The sequence below is a fragment of the Papio anubis genome, chromosome 6, assembly GCF_008728515.1.
Source record: "Papio anubis isolate 15944 chromosome 6, Panubis1.0, whole genome shotgun sequence".
Taxonomy (NCBI): Eukaryota; Metazoa; Chordata; class Mammalia; order Primates; family Cercopithecidae; genus Papio; species Papio anubis.
The window spans coordinates 151,475,616-151,496,078 of record NC_044981.1 but is presented as its reverse complement, the minus strand read 5'-3'; the positions used below and the strand labels follow the sequence as shown (position 1 = coordinate 151,496,078).

Sequence of the window (20,463 nt, the reverse complement as noted above, 5' to 3'; positions counted from 1 at the left end):
CGTGGTGGCTCACACCTGTAATCCCAGCACTTTGGGAGGCTGAGGTGGGTGGATCATCTGAGGTTAGGAGTTCAAGACCAGCCCGGCCAATATGGTGAAACCCCGTCCCTACTAAAAATACAAAAAATTAGCCAGGTGTGGTGGCACATGCCTGTAATCCCAGCTACTGGGGAGGCTGAGGCAGGAGAATTGCTTGAACCTGGGAGACGGAGGTTGCAGTGAGCTGAGATTGCTCCACTGCACTCTAGCCTGGGTGACCAAGTGAGACTCTGCTTCAAAAAAACAAAACAAAACAAAGATAAAAACAACAACAAAAAATTCTGTTGTTTATAAGCCACCCAGTCTATGGTATTTTTGTTATAGCAGCCGAATGGACTAAGACATGTTCAATGACAAATTCATGACCTTCTGCCTGAGAAAGCTTATTCAGTAAGTCTGGGAAACCTGCATTTTTCTTCTTCTTTTTTTTTTTTTCATGTCAGACAGGTAATGTGCAGACATGGTAACAAGGTTCAAGGGTGACACATCTCACACATAGGCATAAACATCCAATTGTCATGTTTAAGAACTGAAGGATCAAAGCCTGCATTTTAAAAGATTATCTTAGTCCAGGTGTGGTGGCTCGTGCCTGTAATCCCAGCACTTTGGGAGCCTAAGACGGGAGGATCACCTGAGGTCAGAAGTTCGAGACCAGCCTGGCCAACATGGAAAAACCCCATCTCTACTAAAAATACAAAAATTAGTTGGGCCTGGTGGCGTTTGCCTGTAATCCCAGCTAGTCGGGAGGCTAAAGCAGGAGAATCACTTGAACATGGGAGGCAGAGGTTGCAGTGAGCCGAGATCATGCCATTGCACTCCAGCCTGGGCTGAAAGATTCTCTTAGATCATGCACAGGCAAATTTGAGAATGGTGATTTTAGATTAACCTGGTTGGGGTTTGTTCAGAAAGCTTGGTCAGAGGTCAGTGTGAGAAAGCAGACTTTGTTTCAGCTGTTAGGAGTTTCCCTCCCTGGGATAAGGGGCAAGGGCTTGATTCACCTTGTGACCTAGAACCTCAAAACCAGCTCCTTGGTACAGAGCCAGGCTGGAAGTGCAGCTTGAACAGCATCCCCAGGGCTGAGCCCCAGGCACAAGGCCCAGGAGGGGCTGCCAGGCCCACATCTGCAGTCGAGATTCTTACTGGGAAATTCTTACATGTTTGCAAAACGCAGCTAATGTTTCACGCACCGTCTGCATGAGCAGCTGCTTTCTATTCTTGACGTGGGCCATAGGATCTCGAACCAGAATGGACGTGTGTCCACATGTAATACAGACACTCCCTCTCCTGATAAGTCTGAAGCAGGGTATGTCTGTAACTCCAGCTAAGGTAGGGCTTTGCCGGTTCCCTGATCAACCGCGGAAGTCTAAATCAGGCCTTCTGGGTGTACTAGCCAGTTTCAGCAATAGGCGTGAGTGCTTTAATTTTAGACAGAAGCAATCCTAACACTTAACAGCAAAGAGCCTTCCCATCAGGCTAAAAGTTCCAGAAAGTTTTATATTACAGCACCAAATCCAGTGTTACGGTTCCAGTCAGTTCAGGAAATAAAAAGTCTACAATTTATTTGGGTCTCTAAGACTCAGAACTCCTGGCCAAAAATGTGCCCTTTGATCTCATCCCTTTAATCTGAAGTATTCTCTAAACGCATTTCCATTTTAACGAGCACTGCCTTCTACTGGCACAATCCTCTTTACGGAAGAAACTCAGCTTGTGTTTCAGGATTCCAATCCTTGGATTCAATTCAGTGTCATATATCGGCCCTAATGTGTGCCAGGTTCCTACCCTCACTGAGCTTAGTGGCAAGAAGCAAAACTCAAGGACGTATATATACTAACAGCCACAGCCCGCAGTGCTGTGCAGGGACTGCCTTCAAAAGACCAGAGCCAGGAGTGGGGAGTTCTCCGAGGGTGGCCATCGCTAGGCATATGAGTTGGGTCTCAAAGAGTGGATAAGCTTTTAAGAGGAGGAGAGAGGGAAAAAGAACAATCCAGGTAGGAGGAAAGAATGGAGTAGTGCAGAGCATGCTTGCAGAGTTGTGGGTAACTCAGCGTGGCCAGGAGATAAGGCAAGGGTGATGGTGGAGGTGATGGGACAGATGAGCCTGGCCAGACGGTGGAGCCAGACTGTAGTGGGCCAGACTCCCTCGGATTTGCTCAAGTAAAGAGCTGATACACAGTGCTTCAGAGGAATCTCACAGAAATGGTGCGGGGCAGCATGATTGGACCTCCAGATGCTAGAGTGTGGACAGTAGCTATTCCCAGTCACTCTCTCTGGTGGCCCACAGTTTCTTGCCACTGCTTCTCTCTGCACGCTGTGTCCTCTGATCCCCCATAGGGCAACTCTGGCCCTGACTCAAGCCAACCTGTAGGCCAAGCATTTGTCACCACAGTCTCTTGATTCTTGGTTCCAACTCGACAGAGACAATTTGATTAGCCAGTGGCCAATGGACTGTCTGTCCCCTGGTCAGGTGTCTACCCCTCGAATATCAGCTGTTCTGGTTGGGGGGCAGGGTAGGGGTGTTATACAGTGAAAACATAACCTACTGGGCTCACCCTTCAATAGAAGGGATAGTGTGTGTGGAAGTTGAAAGAAAGAGGCATGGCTGGGCAGGTCCTCCAAAGAGGTCTCCTTCTACTACAGATAGTCAGCGGGAACTATCACTTTTTTTGAGGAGGAAAATAACATAATTGAGGCTGTACTTCTGGAAGATTACTTTCTACCATGTGAAGGATAAGACTGAAGGGGAAGCCGTCGCTCTCCAACGCCAGCGCCGCCTCTCGCTCGCCGAGCTCCAGCCGAAGGAGAAGGGGGGTAAGTGAGGAGGTCTCTGTACCATGGCTCCTACAAAGCAGACTGCCCGCAAATCGACCGGTGGTAAAGCACCCAGGAAGCAACTGGTTACAAAAGCCGCTCGCAAGAGTGCGCCCTCTACTGGAGGGGTGAAGAAACCTCATCGTTACAGGCCTGGTACTGTGGCACTCCGTGAAATTAGACGTTATCAGAAGTCCACTGAACTTCTGATTCGCAAACTTCCCTTCCAGCGTCTGGTGCGAGAAATTGCTCAGGACTTTAAAACAGATCTGCGCTTCCAGAGCGCAGCTATTGGTGCTTTGCAGGAGGCAAGTGAGGCCTATCTGGTTGGCCTTTTTGAAGACACCCACCTGTGTGCTATCCATGCCAAACGTGTAACAATTATGCCAAAAGACATCCAGCTAGCACGCCGCATATGTGGAGAACGTGCTTAAGAATCCACTATGATGGGAAACATTTCATTCTCAAAAAAAAAAAAAAAAAAAAAAAAATTCTCTTCTTCCTGTTATTGGTAGTTCTGAACGTTAGATATTTTTTTTCCATGGGGTCAAAAGGTACCTAAGTATATGATTGCGAGTGGAAAAATAGGGGACAGAAATCAGGTATTGGCAGTTTTTCCATTTTCATTTGTGTGTGAATTTTTAATATAAATGCAGAGGCGTAAAGCATTAATGCAAGTTAAAATGTTTCAGTGAACAAGTTTCAGCGGTTCAACTTTATAATAATTATAAATAAACCTGTTAAATTTTTCTGGACAATGCCAGCATGTGAATTTTTTTAAAACAAGTAAATTTCTTATTGACGGCAACTAAATGGTGTTTGTAGCATTTTTATCATACAGTAGATTCCATCCATTCACTATACTTTTCTAACTGAGTTGTCCTACATGCAAGCACATGTTTTTAATGTTGTCTGTCTTCTGTGCTGTTCCTGTAAGCTTGCTATTAAAATACATTAAACTATAAAAAAAAAAAAAGACTGAAGGGGAAGGGGAAGTTGCCTACACGTATCAAAACATCTACCATGTGCCATATACTTGGCACATGTATCTACTGTATACCTGGCCCCTATGATGCTAGATACTATTTGCATATTACTTTTCCTAGTTTTCACAAGAGCCCATTTTATTTATGAGAAAACTGTAATCTCAGTGCTTTGGGAGGTTCAGGTGGGAGGATTACTTGAGTCCAGAAGTTTGAGACCTGCCTGGAAAACACACACACACACACACACACACACACAGAGTTCACTGGGTGTGATGGTGCATGCCTGTAGTCCTAGCCCCAGAGAGGCTGAGGTGGAAGGACGGTTTGAGCCCAGGAGTTAGAGGTTACAGTGATGAGCTATGATTGTACCACTTTATTCCACCCTGGGTGACACAGCAACCCTGTCTCTTTAAAAAATTAATAAATAGCCCAGGCGTGGTGGCTCAAGCCTGTAATCCCAGCACTTTGAGAGGCCGAGATGGGTGGATCGCCTGAGATCAGGAGCTCGAGACCAACCTGGCCAACATAGTGAAACACCGTCTTTACTAAAAATACAAAAAATTAGCCAGGCGTGGTGGTGTGTGCCTATAATCCCAGCTACTCGGGAGGCTGAGGCAGGAGAATCACTCGAACCGGGGAGGCAGAGGTTGCAGTGAGCTGAGAACATGCCATTGCACTCCAGCCTGGGCAACAAGAGCGAAACTCCATCTCAAAATAATAATAATAATAATAATAATAATAAATTAAAAATAAAAGAGGCCAGGAGGGAAAGTGAAATAACCTCCCCAAAGTCACACAGCTAGTTAGTCAATGGTAGAATTGTGATTTGAACTTAGAAGCTGTCCAGACTTGAAATCCACACCAACCAGGAAATCTACCGGGATGGCCTCGTGTGCCTCGCTGCAGGAGGTGTGAGTTCGGACTGAGCTTGTCATCTTCTGCCTCTTTTCTATTCCTCTTCCGTATCATCATCCTCTTAGTCACCTAAGCCCAAATCTCTCTAAATCTCAGTCTCTTTGTCTGTAGAACAGAGATAATAATAATGAATCACAAAGGTTGTTGTGAGAATTAACTGAGAGGATTCTCATGAAGTGCTTAGCACCGTGCATGATGCTATGGTGTTGCCAGCTGTCCCCAACCTTTTTGGCACCAGCACCAGTTTCGTGGAAGACAATTTTTCCATGGCCTGGGGTGGGCATGGGGGTGGAGGAAGGGTTTCGGGATGAAACCATTCCACCTCAGATCATCAGGCATTAGCTTTTCATAAGGAGCCCTCAACCTAGATCCCTCACACGCACAGTTCATAATAGGGTTCAGCCTCCTGTGAGAATCTAATGTCACTGCTAATCTGACAGGAGGTGGAGCTCAGGCGGTAATGCTCACCCACCCGCCGCTCACCTCCTGCTGTGCAGCCCAGTTCCTAACAGGACACGGATTGGTACCAGTCCGTGGCCCAAGGGTTGGGGACCCCTGGTGTCTGCAGAATTGACAGAAAGAGCAATTGATTGGCTGTGGGGAACTCCAGGAGTATGACTTGGCGTTTTAAATATCTAATACAGGAGCTGGCAACCTTTTTCTGAAAAGGGCCAGTAAGTATTTTCGGCGTTGTAGGTCACACAGTCTCTGTTGCAACTACTCGACTTTACCATTGTTGGGCAAAACCAGCTATGGACAAGACACAAATGAATGAGTGTGCTGTGTTCCAAGGAAACGTTATATACAAAAACAAGCAGGGGCCGACTGGACCCAGGGGTTGTCTTTTGCTGCCTCATGGTCTTTGCTCTGCCTCGTCTTATGAGAGCGAGGCCATGTCTGTTTAGTTCATCGATTTTTCTCCAGGGTCTAGTGCAGTGCCTGGCACGTAGTAGACATTCCATAAATATTTATTAAAGGAATGATTAAATGAGAGAAAACAAACAAGCAAGAACAAAAGAAAGACTGAGAAGAGACAAAACTTTGGGATCACGTGGATATCTGTTACAAGGTTCTGTGTGGGAAATAGAAACCACGTGAGGGGTTTTAACCAAAAAAGAATATAACATGAAGAATTGCAAACTTGTTGGAAGGGCTGGAAGACAGGGCTCTAGGCTGGGCCTCCAAGGATGGCTCCCATAATGTGGTAAAATCAATCTGCCAGGGGAGCTGTCACTCTGCCACAATCAGGAAGGAGGACTCAGGAAGCTGCCATTGGGACTGTTGACTGCAAGAACACCATGGCTACAAGACAAGGCCAGAAAGTGGTCAGAAAGCCAGGAACAGCATGAATTACTGCCACCACCGCATTTGCTAGGCAGAGGAACCTAGCCACTGCCACGTCCACAAGATTCTTGATGCCCATGAAGCTGGAGAGTGGCTACCAGTAGCTCTATGATCTTGCTTTGCGGCAGAAAGTAGCCAAAAGCTGCAAGACATTGGCCTCTGCCTTCCAAGCTTTGGGCACATATGTCTAATTGGTGTAGCTTAACTCACAATCATGATCCTAATGAAAAGAGACTCTAGGCAGTGTAGTTTTTAGCTTCCTAGACTCTGCAGCACCAGGAGGCACCCTAGAAAGATGTGGGAATGGATTCATGCAACATTTAGCATGGAGTATACATTCTAGTGATTGATTGCTACAAAGTAAACTATCCCAAGCCTTAATGGCTTAAAGCCACAGTCATCTGCTTTGTTCAGAAATTTGAAATTTGGGCAGAGCTGGGTGGGTCCAGCTTGTCTCTACTTAATGATGAGTCAGCTGGGGTAGTTCAACATAGGCACCACCGTGTGAGCAAGTCCACGCACACATGGGAGCCCAAGTGGAGAGGAACCAAAGCCCCTATCAGTAGCCCCAGCTGAACTCCTGAGGTCAACAGCGGGCATCAGCGTAGCAGCGTGTTGATGAAGAGCCATTGTGAAATGCGAGAGCCATCGTGACAGCAGCTCCTCCAGCCACACCCCAGCTGCCCTAGCTGAGGCCGCATGGAACAGGGGTGGGCTGGCCTCAATGAGTCCTGCTCAGATTGCAGATTCGTGATCAAAACAAATGACTGTTTCTATTTCTGCTACTAAGTTTTGGAGTGGTTTGTTATGTAGTGAGAGATGACCAGTGCGTGCAGGTCGTGCTGAATGGGAAGGAGGGAGGGGAACAGATGGGGCAATCAACAAGAAATGAAGCCGCCAAAGCCAGAGAGGGGTAATGGCTGACCTGAATGTAAGCTAGGTCCACCTCCCCCTGCACCCCAACATTCAGCCTTACCAGCTTTCTAACTTGGATGCTTCCTGAAAATCAACCAAGTGTGGTGTGGGTTGTATCTGCCAGGTAGCAGGTCAAAGCTTGGGCGGAATGCTGGAAGAGCCCTCTAATCTCATAGGTACTGACTGCTGTGTGGGGACTCTGTCTCTCCTGGAAACTGCCCCTCAGCAATCTCTGACCGTGGTGGAAGATTTAGATTTTGAAATGGCAAACTGTCATGAAAAGGCAAGACTGACCTATGGTGGTTGTGATTTTTACACAGGGTTCCAGGAGAGTTCAGGTGATTTCAAACAACAGGGTTGTCACATATAGTTGTGCCAGTTGCGTACTGCACAATTCTAGGGGGCAACATTCACATTCTAGTCATTATCCTTTTGCATATTTATTACAACAATTTCCTGGCAGATGGCAGCAAAGTGTCTTGAGGCAGGGTAGCCTTTTCGATTTGCATAAAGGCGATTTATAGCAAGTGGCAGGAGGCATAGGTACAAAACTAGTATCTAATAAATCTTCAGCCAGTAGCAGTGGTTGGGGATAGAGATGGAAGAAGTGGGGAGGAGTATTAGGATTAGGGAAGGTCCTTTTGCTTAACTAGAATGGGCACCCAATAGATAAGAAGTGTTGAGATTTGTGGGGTTCAAAGTTCAGTGTCATGGGACCAGCAAGTTTGTAGAAGAGACAGGAATTAGTCCAACAAAGGAAACAGGTTTGCCCTGAAAGGTAGAACTCTAAGGGCTGAATTTATTTAAAAAAAAAATTTTTTTTTTTTCCAGAGACAGGGTCTTGCTTTCTTGCCCAGGCTGGAGCAATGGCATAATCATAGCTCACTGCTGCAGCCTTGACCTCCAGGGCTCAAGTGATCCCCTCTCACCTCAGTCTCCTGAGCAGCTGGAACTATAGTTGTGTGCCACCATGCCCTACTACATTTTCGATTTTAATTTTTTTTAGAGACATCTGGCTATGTCACCCAGGCTGTTCTCGAACCCCTGACCTCAAGCCATCCTTCCGCCTCAGCCTTCCAAATAGCTGAGATTACAGGCATGAGACACTGTGTAAGGGCTGAGTTTAATAAGTAGATAATGATCTTTTGTGGAGAGATGGGGGTGAAGAGAATTAATGAATATATAAGTAAAAATGTCATGATTCTAATGAGATTGGGGAGCAAGGGGAGAGGAGTAGGGAAAAGGAGGAGAGGAAGAGATATGAACCTCAGCTGACATGGCTGTGCCCTGTTGAAGTGAAGGGTATCTGGTACACCTACAAATTCCTGCCCACCTTCAACCATTCTGGGTCTGAAAATCTACATTAGTCATGAACAAATATCACAATTCACAGCAACAGAGCAGCTTCTGACTGTCAAGGTGGATTACATGATATCTTTTCCTTCCGACTGATTGTAGATTGCAAAACCTTTACAACTGGAACAATATTCTCCATTTTGCATTTGATTCTGAAACAGAATCCCAGCCAAGCACAGCTTTTTGTTTTATCTGTGTGTCTTCCAAGGTCTCCTTTGCCTGCATGCATGTTGCTTTTGTTCTCGGCTTGCTGTTTTAACTATAGCTTTGCTACATTTCCATTTTCCCCCCACTATTCAAAACAAGTACTTATTTGAATTAGAGCAGAAAAATACTGAATAGAATGAAGCATTGCTTTCCCCCCTCTCATGGTGAGGTCATGGTTTAGTGGTAGCAATGACAATGATTAATGCTTTGCACTTTCATTTAGAGAACTTCAGGAAAGGGTAAACAAATATTTTCCCAAATTTGCAGGTGAGAGGAGGAAGGTGAAGTGGCTTAGGAAAGATTGTGCTGATTACTGTCTGATTTCTCTTCCCCTTCCCAATTATCTTACAAATTATGCTTTGGTGAAAAGTCCTAGAGCTGCTCATCTTTTAAATCAAACTAAAGTCCACTGAAGTAGGAAAATTATGCATTTTGCATAAATGAGGTGGGCAAATTATTATTCGATTTTTAACAGGGTTTTCCTATCACTTTCCTCTGCACAATGTAATATGGTTAATTTACCAGAAAGCATTGTTATTCATTCCTGAATTCTCTAGGCAACTGCTGCCATTTGCTTACCATTTCCTCCCTCTCTGGGAATTGACAGACCTTCTGGCTCCATTGGGGTGGTTGGGGTTCCTGAGCAATCTCTAGAGGCTTGGCTTCCCTCCTGGTGTCTTCCAATGTTTACCCCTTGGGAGGAGTCTAAAAAAAAATGAAAGGATTCACATACCTGGATTTAGTTTATGAGTGGCTTAAATGAATCCTTTGTAAACACACACCAAAGAAAAAAAAAAGATGAAATCTCTTGCTATTTAGTGATATTTCCCCACAGGACTATGTCTATGCTTTTCATTAAAAACACTATCTGAATAATACCCGCTTCATTCTCTCTCGCTTCCAATTAGCTACTCATTGATTATTACATAGTAAGCATTTGATAATTAACTAAAGGAAAACTATCCAGAACAAAACAACCAGAACACCAGGCAACTGCTAGTATATACCTTCCATCATGAATGTACGTATTGCATGATGATTCAAGCGAAACAGCCTGGCTAGTAAGTGGAAAAATGACAATGGATTTGTAAATAGCAGAAAACCTCCCACTAGCTGTTATTGAGAGGTAGTAAGGAGTTATTGTTATTCCAAGCTTCTTCCTAGCAATTCTTTTATTCTCATACTTTATGAGAATATGAATATGAATATGAATATATTTCAGACCATATCCTAATCGAGACACTGGAGCCAACAACCTGCTAAAACCCTCCTCCGTCCCTGAATGCTATTATCTACCATCTCCTCTATTTAGTGGCCACTAATCAGAATACATGGTGTACCTATATACACTGTTAATGGGGTCTGGGGAGAGGAGAGAGAGGGCGAGCGAGAGAGGAGAGAAACAGAGAGACAGAGAGCGACTGAGATTCTTGTGTGTGTACTCTTGGTTTTTCTTCATTGAGACCCATTTGTTTATGTCTTCTGTATTGAAAGCATGAGGTAACCCCAACAGGGGCTAGAAATCAGAAGGAAACAAATCCAAAGGCAAGGAGCGGTAGGCCCTTACTAAGCACTATGTAATCTACTTCCATTTGTCTTTAAGAGAGTCAGGCTTCCAGGAAGCCTCCCCTGCGCGCCCCCATTCTGAGCTAGATGTTACTACTTTGCTAACAACTGTGCTTCTGAGAGAGCTTATTGCAACTATTTTTATGGGTCTTCGTCCTTACTAGACTGTGGATATCGTCTCTTTTTGAATTTCTGGAGCTAGGCACAGGGCCTAGCCCATAATAAGTATACAACGGAAGTTTGGAGGAGTGAATGGTAAGTCTTTACACCCATCTACAGTCATATCCACCTGCATCGCGTTGCCTTGAACAGCCCTGGAAAGGACTCCTCTCATGCCAGCTTTGGGTTCTTCCCCCAAATGTGTGCAATGTCTTCATCCTTCCTACTCCCACTGGCGGCCATCTTGGTTAAGCAGGCCGACCTGAGCAGACCTCTACTTCCAGGTGGCTCTGATGGCTTTCCTCTTCCTTATCATCAAACACCCTCATCTTCTGTCTCATTCTCAGTCACTGGGCACTTTGCTGGGTGAAAAAAGGAAATCAGATGAGAGAATCCACATTAATGGGGGCTAATGTTACCTTTTCCATGTACGATATAGACAACATCTTCACTCTGTGCTTCTCACACAGGGCACACGGGCTCCCTGCCTCATGCAAGGGTGTGTCAGGGACACTACAAGCTACAGGCTGGGTAATATGGCACAACTTGATGACTTGGGAAAATAATTTTTATCTGAAGACAAAGATGGATATCTTAGGGAGTAGAATATCAACTTTTCATACAATTACAAAGCTAAAACGAGCCTTTGAAGGCACTTTACCTAAGGCTACAGCCTGGGCAACACAGTAAGACCTTGTCTCTACAAAAAAAAAAAAAAAAAAGAAAAAATTAGCCGAGTGTGGTGGCACACACTTGTAGTCCTAGCTACTTGGGAGCCTGGGGTGGGAGGATGGCTTGAGCCCAAAATGTCAAGGCTGCAGTGAGCCATGATCACATCATTGCACTCTAGCCTGGATAACAGAGTGATACCCTGTCACCCCCCTGCACCCCCAAACAACAAAGACTGTGGCCAGGCGTGGTGGCACATGCCTGTAGTCCCAGCTACTTGGGAGACTGAAGTGGGAGGATTGCTTGAGGCCAGGAATTTGAATCCAGCCTGGTCAACATAGTGAGATCCCGTCTCAAAGCCAAATGGAACCAAAATAAGAGTATGTATCACTTGGTGCCATTTACTTCATGCTGTCTCTCAGGTTACAGAGGTACAAGTTTATCCTCACTGGCATTGTGACAGTTCTAGGGAAAGGGTTGGGAAGTATCAGGCTATAGATTGGGCCTTCAATCATATCTGGAACACTGGTGGCCACACGTCCATAATGCTCAGGACTAGCACTGTGGGCAGCATGCTGTCAGTCCCATGGGCTTAGCAGGTTCTTAGGTCAATGTGTCATTCGAAGGTAAACCATTCACCCCACTGGACAGTCGGCCTCATTCACCTAGCAGTCCATCCATCAGTCCAGCCAGCATCTGCCAGAAGCTCATCACTGTTTTAGGTGCAGGGAGAATAATGGTGAGCCAATCAGGAAGTTTCTGTTCTCGGGCTCACAATCTGGCAGGGCAAACACATTAGAGGAGAGTAGTATTAAGCACAGTGGTGGCATTAAACAGGTTATTGGAGAGTAGTAAGCCGGATGGAGAGGAGCACAGCGTTCTGGCTGTTGAGGAAGCCGTTGTTTGTCACTGGTCACATTTTGTTAGAATGTCCCTGCAACACTGGAAAACCATTTATTTTCAGTGCTCAGAATTAACTTTTAAAATAAAGGTATATTTGTCCCTTCATAGGATTCTGAATATTTTGCATGTTGGGAAAGAATGAGGTATGATTTAGGAGTTTATTATGTATGAAAATTTTCTGGGAATATAGGTGTATATAAATTACAAAGGTCTATTTGATATTTCAAATACAGTAAAGGTACTATTTTTCATTATTTTCTTCTCTGTAGTTATAAACTATTTTTCAGAATTAAAAAAATATATGTAATTGGCAATTGCTTTAGTAATCTATACCCTCTATATCATTTTTAGAATAAGAATGTGTTTAAGCTTCCTTCCCCTGCCCCCAAACCAAAGCCAGTCTCCTCCCTCCCTTCTAACAAATGTTTTTGACAGCATAATTGAATTCCAACAGTATTGTATAATATATAGTGGTAAGAAGGTCAACAAAAGTCATTTAAACCTATTAAAATACCTTTCAGGAACAAACTGACCAAAGGTCATTTTATTCCAATACAACTTGTTAGGCCATGCCTAGCACGTGACGTTCTTTGTCCTGAGTCGTGACTAATAAACAGATGACATCCCTTTTGCTGTGGGCTTTAGTACCATTCTCTTCTGCCTGTTGCTGAAAACCATACTCTTTCAAGATTCATAAAAGAACCATTCCAATTAATATAGTATACATTCTTAAGACCCCCTGGGAAATTGCAGATCATATTTTGCCACACTAATGCTACTATAAAATCCTCTGGTGCCAACACTTAGCCACAGGAGGATTCCTATCTTTCTCAAAGCAGGTAAACACCTCCTGGTGCTGGTAAGGAAATCTTCAACAGTGTGGCTGTGTTTGAGGGATTATATATATCCTTAACTTTTCTCACGGAAATGCCTGGTTCCCCATACACCTTTCTGTGTCATGACTATGGCAAAGTCAAATGCATTATTTGTCTCTATCTACCCTGATGTTCTAAAGCATGGGACCCCCTGTCTCCTAGGCGCTCTGATCCTCCCAGCCCGTGAACTGATCATCAGAGGAGATCAGGAGCTACAGAGAATGGAGTGAAGAGAAATCCTTTTGTTGCAGTTACAATGTCTGAACTTTGCAAATGGTCTTCTCCAATAGGTTTGTTATTTGATTTATTTATTTATTTTTTTTGAGATAACGAGTCTTACTCTGTCGCCAGGCTGGAGTGCAGTGGCGCAATCTTGGCTCACTGCAACTTCTGCCTCCTGGATTCAAGTGATTCTCCTGCCTCAGCCTCCTGAGTAGCTGGGACTACAGGCGCATGCCACTATGCCCAGATAATTTTTGTATTTTTAGTAGAGGCGGGGTTTCATCAGGTTGGCCAGGATGGTCTCGATCTCTTGACCTCGTGATCTGCCCGTCTTGGCCTCCCAAAGTCCTGGGATTATAGGCATGAGCCACCGCGCCTGGCCTATTGTTTGATTTTTAAATAGTAAAAGAGGTTGGCTGTGTGGCTCACGTCTGTAATCCCAACACTTTGGGAGGCCAAGGCAGGAGGATTGCTTGAACCCAGGAGTTCAAGACCAGCTTGGGGCAACACGGCAAGGCCCTATCTCTACAAAAAATAATCATAATAAAAATTAGCCAGTGTGGTTGGGAGGATCGCTTGAGGCCGGGAGGTTGAGGCTGCAGTGAACCATGTTTGTACTACTGCACTCCAGCCTGGGTGACAGAGCAAGACCCTGTCTTAAAAAAAAAAGTAAAAAGTAATAGTTTATGAGGAAGGCTCCCTTTCCAGCAGAGGAGTGCTAGATGCCAGCTTTCCTAAGGGGACAAAGCGAATACTTGCTCACTGCCAGGTTACTGAAGACAAAAAATTCCTCACCATCACCCTGACATTAAGGTGATACTTTTCTTTCTTAACAGGAGAACTTTCTGGTCAGCAAATTCAGTTTCCTCACCCTAAGCTTGTACAACTTATGAGGAAGAGAGGCTACTTGGGAGGTGTGGGGACTCTCTGGAATGGTCTACCTCAGGAATATCTTTTGAAAGCACATTTGCCTCTTGGAAGAAAAAACCCAAAAGTCTCTGACTTCTTTGTATTTATAGATGCTCTCTTACTTTCACTCTGCAACCTCACTGTACAGCACACTGTGTTTCCTAAGAGTACCCTTGAGGTGGCCTGAGCCCTTAGCTTTCTTTCATATAAGAGAATCCACCATGAACTCAACTGATAAATTAAAGGCTATACTTTGGTTTGAAGAGACTTTTTTTTTTTTTTTTTTAAAGAATTTCTATTTAAAACGGTTTTTTTTTCCAGATTGTTTTGAATGAATCAGAACATAAACAAAAATCCTCCAGAAATATTTGCAAATTATCCAGCTTAGTGGGGTGTGAGGATTAAAAGCAAAGTTATCTTTAAAAATATCTAGAATATGTTAATCAACTACCTAATAATGTGATAATAATATAAGTAATAAGATCTTTAAAATTTTATCTGCTAGGCGCTGTGGCTCATGCCTGTAATTCCAGCACTTTGGGAGGCCAAGGCAGGGGGATCACGAGGTCAGGAGTTCGAGACCAGCCTGATCAACGTGGTGAAACCCCGTCTCTACTAAAAATACAAAAATTAGCCGGGCGTGGTGGTGCGTGCCTGTAATCCCAGCTACTCAAGAGGCTGAGGCAGGAGAATCCCTTGAACCTGGCAGAGGTTGCAGTGAGCCGAGATGGCGCCATTGCACTCCAGCCTGGGCGACAGAGACTGCGTCTCAAAAATAAATAAATAAATAAATAAAATTTTATCAGTTTAGCAAGTCTATTAATGCTAAAAACACCACCATAAAGTTTTGATTAATCAGAAAACCTATTTCTTTTCTTTTCTTTTTTTTTTTTTAGTGTTGGAGGCCCTCCCTAAATGTAAAGGTTATTTCAACAAAGAAAACCATCCTTTTTCTAGGACCCTGCATGGCATCAGTGATCTTAGAATCACAGGATCTTAGAGCTGTAGAGATCTAAGGAGTGAATCTCATCTAACCCCTTCAGTTTTACAGACAGGCCCTGAAAATGACAGAGGCCAGGAGGTGGCTCAGGGTCCTGAAGCTGAATGATCACAGAGCCAGACGCGGACAGGTAGCCTGCGTCCAACCACTGCCCTTCCTACCACACTAGGTTGTTCCTCCGTTAGCTCCTTCATTCCAGAAGTGGGGGGACATTTGGAAATACATATACTGACTCCAGGACAAGAAAGATTCTTCTTGTGATTGTCTATTTCTCCTACAAGCAGGACACAGTAAATTCCAGTTAGAAAAAATGTCTGACAAATTCAAATGGTAAGGTATGCCTACGTTTGCTTTAATGATCCTCTGAAATAGCTGGTCAAGAGCCTACCCTTTCTAGAGGGAAAAGAACTCTCCAGATGTTCTGAATGTTTCTGTCATTTGCAAATCATCGCACAAAGGCTAAATTCACCAGGTGACTCCATACCATCTGGTGTGGGACAGATGTACCACAGAACTACAAGTACCTTCCATGATTTAAACAAATAAACAAAAAAAAATTCAAATGTAAAATGCTCTCTTTTTAATTACTAAATTAAGAAAGTTAAACAATTTAAAAATGTAAACTCACAAATGAATCATAACAAAAAAGGAATTAAGAGTTGCTAGTCAGTATTAAAAACTCAATAGAAATAGGATTTTTGATTTGTTGGTGTTAAACATATGTAATTTAAGGTGGTACAAACAGCAACTAAAAATGTAATACTCTTTTGTTTTTGTGCATCCCCATGAAATGTAAAGTAGTGCATAGTTATTCCACTGGAGAACTCCTGGACATATAGAAAGTCATTCATTAGCAGTACAGGACATTTAAAACACTTATTTTACAATGGGAAATGTACAACCCCCACCCTCATTTCCCCCAGAAATTTTAGTTGCATGAGAAAGTTTAGCAGGTTGCCATGACTACAACGCTATGGGTTTTAGATCATTTAAATGTGGTTACAGGTTTATTAAATTAAAAATGTCTGAAACATTTCAGCATTCATATTTTTATACAAGAAGTTTGTGTGGTGTCCATCTTCCAGTTCTCTCGGTAGCCATTTGCTTGCTTATTTTTAAGTTTTGAGAACAAACGGCAGTAAGTGGAAGCAAATACTGCTAACAGAACTTGTCAATTCAGCCTGGGGGGGCGGTTCCTGAAAAGAGTCAAAGTAACAGCCGTCTACAGGTACAGTCATGAACCAGGAAAGTGCAATCCAAATGAAAAAATTCATGCTTTGCAAAAGCCAAAAATGAGGCCACTGGTGTTTTCAGAATAACACCAGTGCTTTGATGCTGACTTACAGTAAAATCCTCCCTCTGGGTCCCATAGCTTGGTGGCCCAGGCTGGCCACGGTCTCCGCATTAGCACCCACATTGTATATGTACAGGGACATATATATTATATATATTCATATTTATAAAAAAGAAAACAAAAACAAACACCTGTCCTGATTGGTTTTTGTTAAAACATGAAAAAAAATTTTATTGTTTTAGACAAAGAGGCCACTTTTGGAAAATAATACTTTTTTTTTTTTTAGTTGAATCAGGTGAAGACAGAGTTAAAATCACATAGGATTTGCATTTTTAAAAAAGGAAAGCACTAGGATTGTTGGCACTGGAGTAACTATTTACACTGAACAGAGGTTTGGCCTTTTACATAACATCGATACAATGCATTTTCCAAAGTCTGAGGAATAACAAGGTTCTGTCTCGAATGCTTCACAGAGGAGGCTCGGATTTGGGGACAAGTGTCATTAATGAGGGCCATGGAAGTTCGTCAGCTTCAGAGTCACATGCAATCTGATCCTGGGCGGTTCTGCTGCTGGGGAGCAGCCGGCTACGGAATTGAAAGCTAATGGGGGGGGTGGGGCAGCCTCTGGGACAAGGCCTCTCTCCGCAGACCCGGGCCTTACAGGTTTTCACCAGGTTGGTACTGGGGCTCTGTGGCGGTAAAGTAGTCTTCCAGGAAGCTCTGCAAGTACTCAAAAGTGGGGCGTTCTTCAGGGTCCTTTTTCCAGCAGTGGATCATGAGCTCATGCAGAGAGATGGGGCAGTCCTGTGGGCAGGGCATCCTGTAGCCTCGCTCCACCTGCTCCAGCACCTCCCGGTTGTTCATGCCTGCAAAGACAAGGGCAGTGAGAGTGGGCACCCCGGGGCTCCAGGCCCTGACCGCCGCACTTGCAGATCCCCTTTCTTCTTCTTTGCATCTGCAGGTGGCTAAAACATGTGAAGTGCCCCCATTCCCCCCCAGGAGTCAAACCCTGCCATGCTACTCAGAAATAAAGGAGTGCAGAACCGAGACATGCAAAAATCCAGAATGACTCTCCAAAGCAATGTAAGTGAAGCAAGCCAGACACAAAAGGCAACATACTGTATGATTTCATTTATGCGAAATTCTAGAAAAGGCACAACTACATCTACAGAAAGCAGATCAGTGGCTGCCTGGGGAGGGGAGGAATCCCTGCAAAGGGGCCAGAAGGATCTCCAAGTGGGATGGGAATGTTCCGTGTCAGGGTCAACGGGTCAACAAACTTTTCCTGTAAAAGGCCAGACAGTAAATATTTTTGGCTTTGTGGGTCACATATGATCCCTGTCGTCTTCTTTTTAACAACCCTTTAAAAATGTACAAAACAAACACAGGTTGGGAGCCAGATCTGCCAACCCCTGTTCTATATTATGTATGGGGTGGTGTGACTGTTTATGTTTGTCAAAACTCAATAAACTGCATTCTTAAAATTGTTGAATTTTATTGTGTGTAAATTATACTTCAATTAAACTGACAAAAATACATGAATAAAGCAGACAAAAAAATCCACACAGAATGAAAGCATGCTGCCCCTTGTTTACAGCATTTATAAACTCCATTTATGAACTTCATAAATTCGTTTTCCTCATGCTTGGGCAAACTCCTAGTTCCTCACTGTGGGAAATCTGCCATCATGCCAGCGTGGCTGGGCACCGTCTGGCCCTGTGACCCCACTGCCCTGAGGTTCGGTGAATCTGATGGGGAGACAGACCATGTCCGGGGCCTATCTCTACTGATGACCTCAGCCAGGCCATCCATCATCTGAGGTTTTCCTGACTCTGGGGAAGCTGCTGAAACACTGGGCTGCATAGCACTCACAGAAGACAGATCGTTAACTCCTTAGAGAGTGCGGCCTCCTGCACACTGGCCGCCTTAACACTACAGGAACTACCATGCTTAGGGGGTGGCCAATGTCCTGACCTCTTCCCAACTACTGCCGACCACTGTTCTCTAGTTTTGCTTCCCTTTTTCGTCAGATCGCTTTCTGGCAGCCCCCTGTCAAGCTGTGCTGTGCTTTGGTTGCTTCCTGGCTGGTGAGGCTGTCATCTGGAATCCTCCCAATTTCTGACCTGGTTAATTTGCAGGAGCAAGAACTCGACGTCAAGCCATATAGAAACCAAGATTTCTTCCCCTCTTTCCCAGGGCTACAGCCAGCAGAAGCACACACCATACGCATGGAGCTCGCTCCCTTTACTTCCAGGGGAGGTGGTGACCTGCTAGCTGGAAACCTGTCAGCACAGCCAGAGGCGCTGGGCCAGAGCATAGCCTGTCCCCCTGGGCAGGGAACACTCAGACTTTGGGGTCTGTTGCCAGTCCTCGTGGTTGTGTTGTTACTTGCAGAGCTGAGTGCATCCTGGCTCCTCCTGGCTGTCAACCACAGCCCGTCCGTCGCACGTCTCTCCAGACCTTTTCAGGATGCTTTCTTATTCTCTGCCATGATCATTTCTTGAGATAATAAAAATTCATATATTATTTCTGCTGTACTGAAGTAGGCCTTCAATGCAATTGTCGTAAAATAACCTCACTCACGTGTCAGGGCGACCCCTTATTTCAGGGAGAGAGGTTTGGTGAAGGAGTCAGGGTCCCTGCCTCTGTGCCATGCATGCCTTTACCAGTGACTTCCTCAGTTGCTTGGGCAGAGGGAGAGGCAGCACTGTGGCTAATTAGTCTACATCCTCCTCCAACGGCTGAAAACGGGGGATGGGGGCGGGGGAGCTGGAAGCAAGGGAGGAACTGGAGCTGCTCGGGAATGAAAGGCAGGCTTCTCCTTGGGCTCTAGACAAATGCGGTCAGAGGCCAGCATTTCCTTCTCCACAATTCCACAATCCAACAAGCTCTGAACACCATCAAGTTTTTGTAACTCACTTGACTGCAGAACTGATCTGAACTGACCTCATTTGGCCACAAAACCTGAAATGGTTACACTATTTACTGTTTCTATTTCTTCATACATATTGCCCAGAAAGATTAGGAAGGAAGAGTGTGTAATCACGTAGCAGAATTGGCATTCTCCAAAGCATTTGCCTTGCCGCATCTTTCAGTACAGTCCTTGGTTTCATATTTCAGCAACGACAGAGCTTGGACCTGCAGAAATCTCCTGTGTCTCTGTCCCTTCCAGGAGCCCACAGGAACTGGAGGGGAAACAGGCAGAAGGGCCTGACAGATCCTTCTGGGGGTGGTACAGCCCCTGAAATGCCTCCTAATGCTTGACGCTGGCTCTGAGTGCCGCCACCCAAAATGGCAGCACAGAATTTAATCATTTTCCTATTCTCCACAGAGTGCATGTCAGTACATGCTTCATTTCATTAAAAAACTACTCAAACGGAAAGATTTCACTTAAAAATAAAGTTTTCATCCAATGTCTGCCAGTGGAAAGTTTAATTGGCCACTGGGTCATTTTTCCAGTGCTCGGTCCAAGCCTTGGACACAGCAGACTTGGTGACGTGAACCTCAACATGTAGTGTCTTCCGAGGCAGTCTGCTTCCTGGGCATTTGGAGGCCAGGGGATAGGGTACAAGCTGGACCATGCAGGGCCCTGGCAGACCCACAGGGCCAGGCTCCTTCTCGCTCTCCCCCTTTTCCTGTCTGAACCCCTCTGCTCTTCCCCACTCCTCTTCTCATGTTTTCTTCTGCGCAGACCTCTCAAAGCATGGGAAGCGTATGAAAACAATTCCACGCACTGGGCCAAGTGGAAATATATCAATGATAGCTTTGCCAGGAAAGTGGGATATTTCGACAATGCACTTGGCTGACAATGACAACTGGAATGGGACTAGCTCTTTTCCAACCATCCATAAACCAGGACCGGCACGGGCTGACCTACAGACCTGGCCTCTTCACAATGTACCTCTGCAACAATAACTGCAATCAAGATACGCCCCCTCAGCAAGGCTTAGGCTAGTTTTTATTTTATAAACAATAGCTTAAAAAAAAAAAAAAGTTAAATTGAATGGATTGTGTTAATTCAGGGTGAGTGTCCCTTCTCTGAAATGCTTATGATCAGGAGTGTTTTAAATTTCAGATTTTTTAGGATTTTGAAATATTTGCGTCATAGGGCTGCTCAACCTAAAGCGGAGCATTCCCTTTGAGTGCTGTCAGTGCTCAAGAGGCTCCAGATTTTGGTGCATTCTGGATTTCATATTTTTGGATTAGGGATACTCAACCTGTATTTAAAATATAGTGTTCTCAGTTATACGAATTTTGAAAATCATGTTTTTTTAAAAATAATTTTTTAAAATGGCT

At 44.5% G+C, this 20,463-nt stretch overlaps 2 protein-coding genes and 1 non-coding gene across 12 annotated transcripts in view; 1 reads left to right on the top strand and 2 right to left on the bottom strand.

The window, feature by feature from the left end:
* Positions 1–476: 476 nt before the first annotated feature.
* LOC116275601 lies at positions 477–577 on the bottom strand. Its single transcript, XR_004184716.1, has one exon. It is a non-coding gene; the product is annotated as a small nucleolar RNA U13 (small nucleolar RNA).
* Positions 578–2,789: 2,212 nt separating this feature from the next.
* On the top strand, positions 2,790–3,602 carry LOC101004536 (histone H3.3-like). Its single transcript, XM_009206263.3, has one exon. The coding sequence runs from the start codon at positions 2,871–2,873 to the stop codon at positions 3,279–3,281; it is 411 nt and encodes a 136-aa protein (XP_009204527.1). The 5' UTR covers positions 2,790–2,870; the 3' UTR covers positions 3,282–3,602.
* A 12,249-nt stretch (positions 3,603–15,851) lies between these two features.
* The window catches only part of FYN (FYN proto-oncogene, Src family tyrosine kinase), a 210,241-nt gene continuing 205,629 nt past the window's right edge, over positions 15,852–20,463 (bottom strand). For all 10 annotated transcript variants that reach the window (XM_003898298.3, XM_017958404.3, XM_009206262.4 and 7 more), the window contains one exon: positions 15,852–17,033. In XM_003898298.3, the coding sequence (XP_003898347.1) occupies positions 16,825–17,033 (209 nt within the window). In that variant the 3' untranslated portion in view covers positions 15,852–16,824. The remainder of the gene's footprint in view (positions 17,034–20,463) is intronic.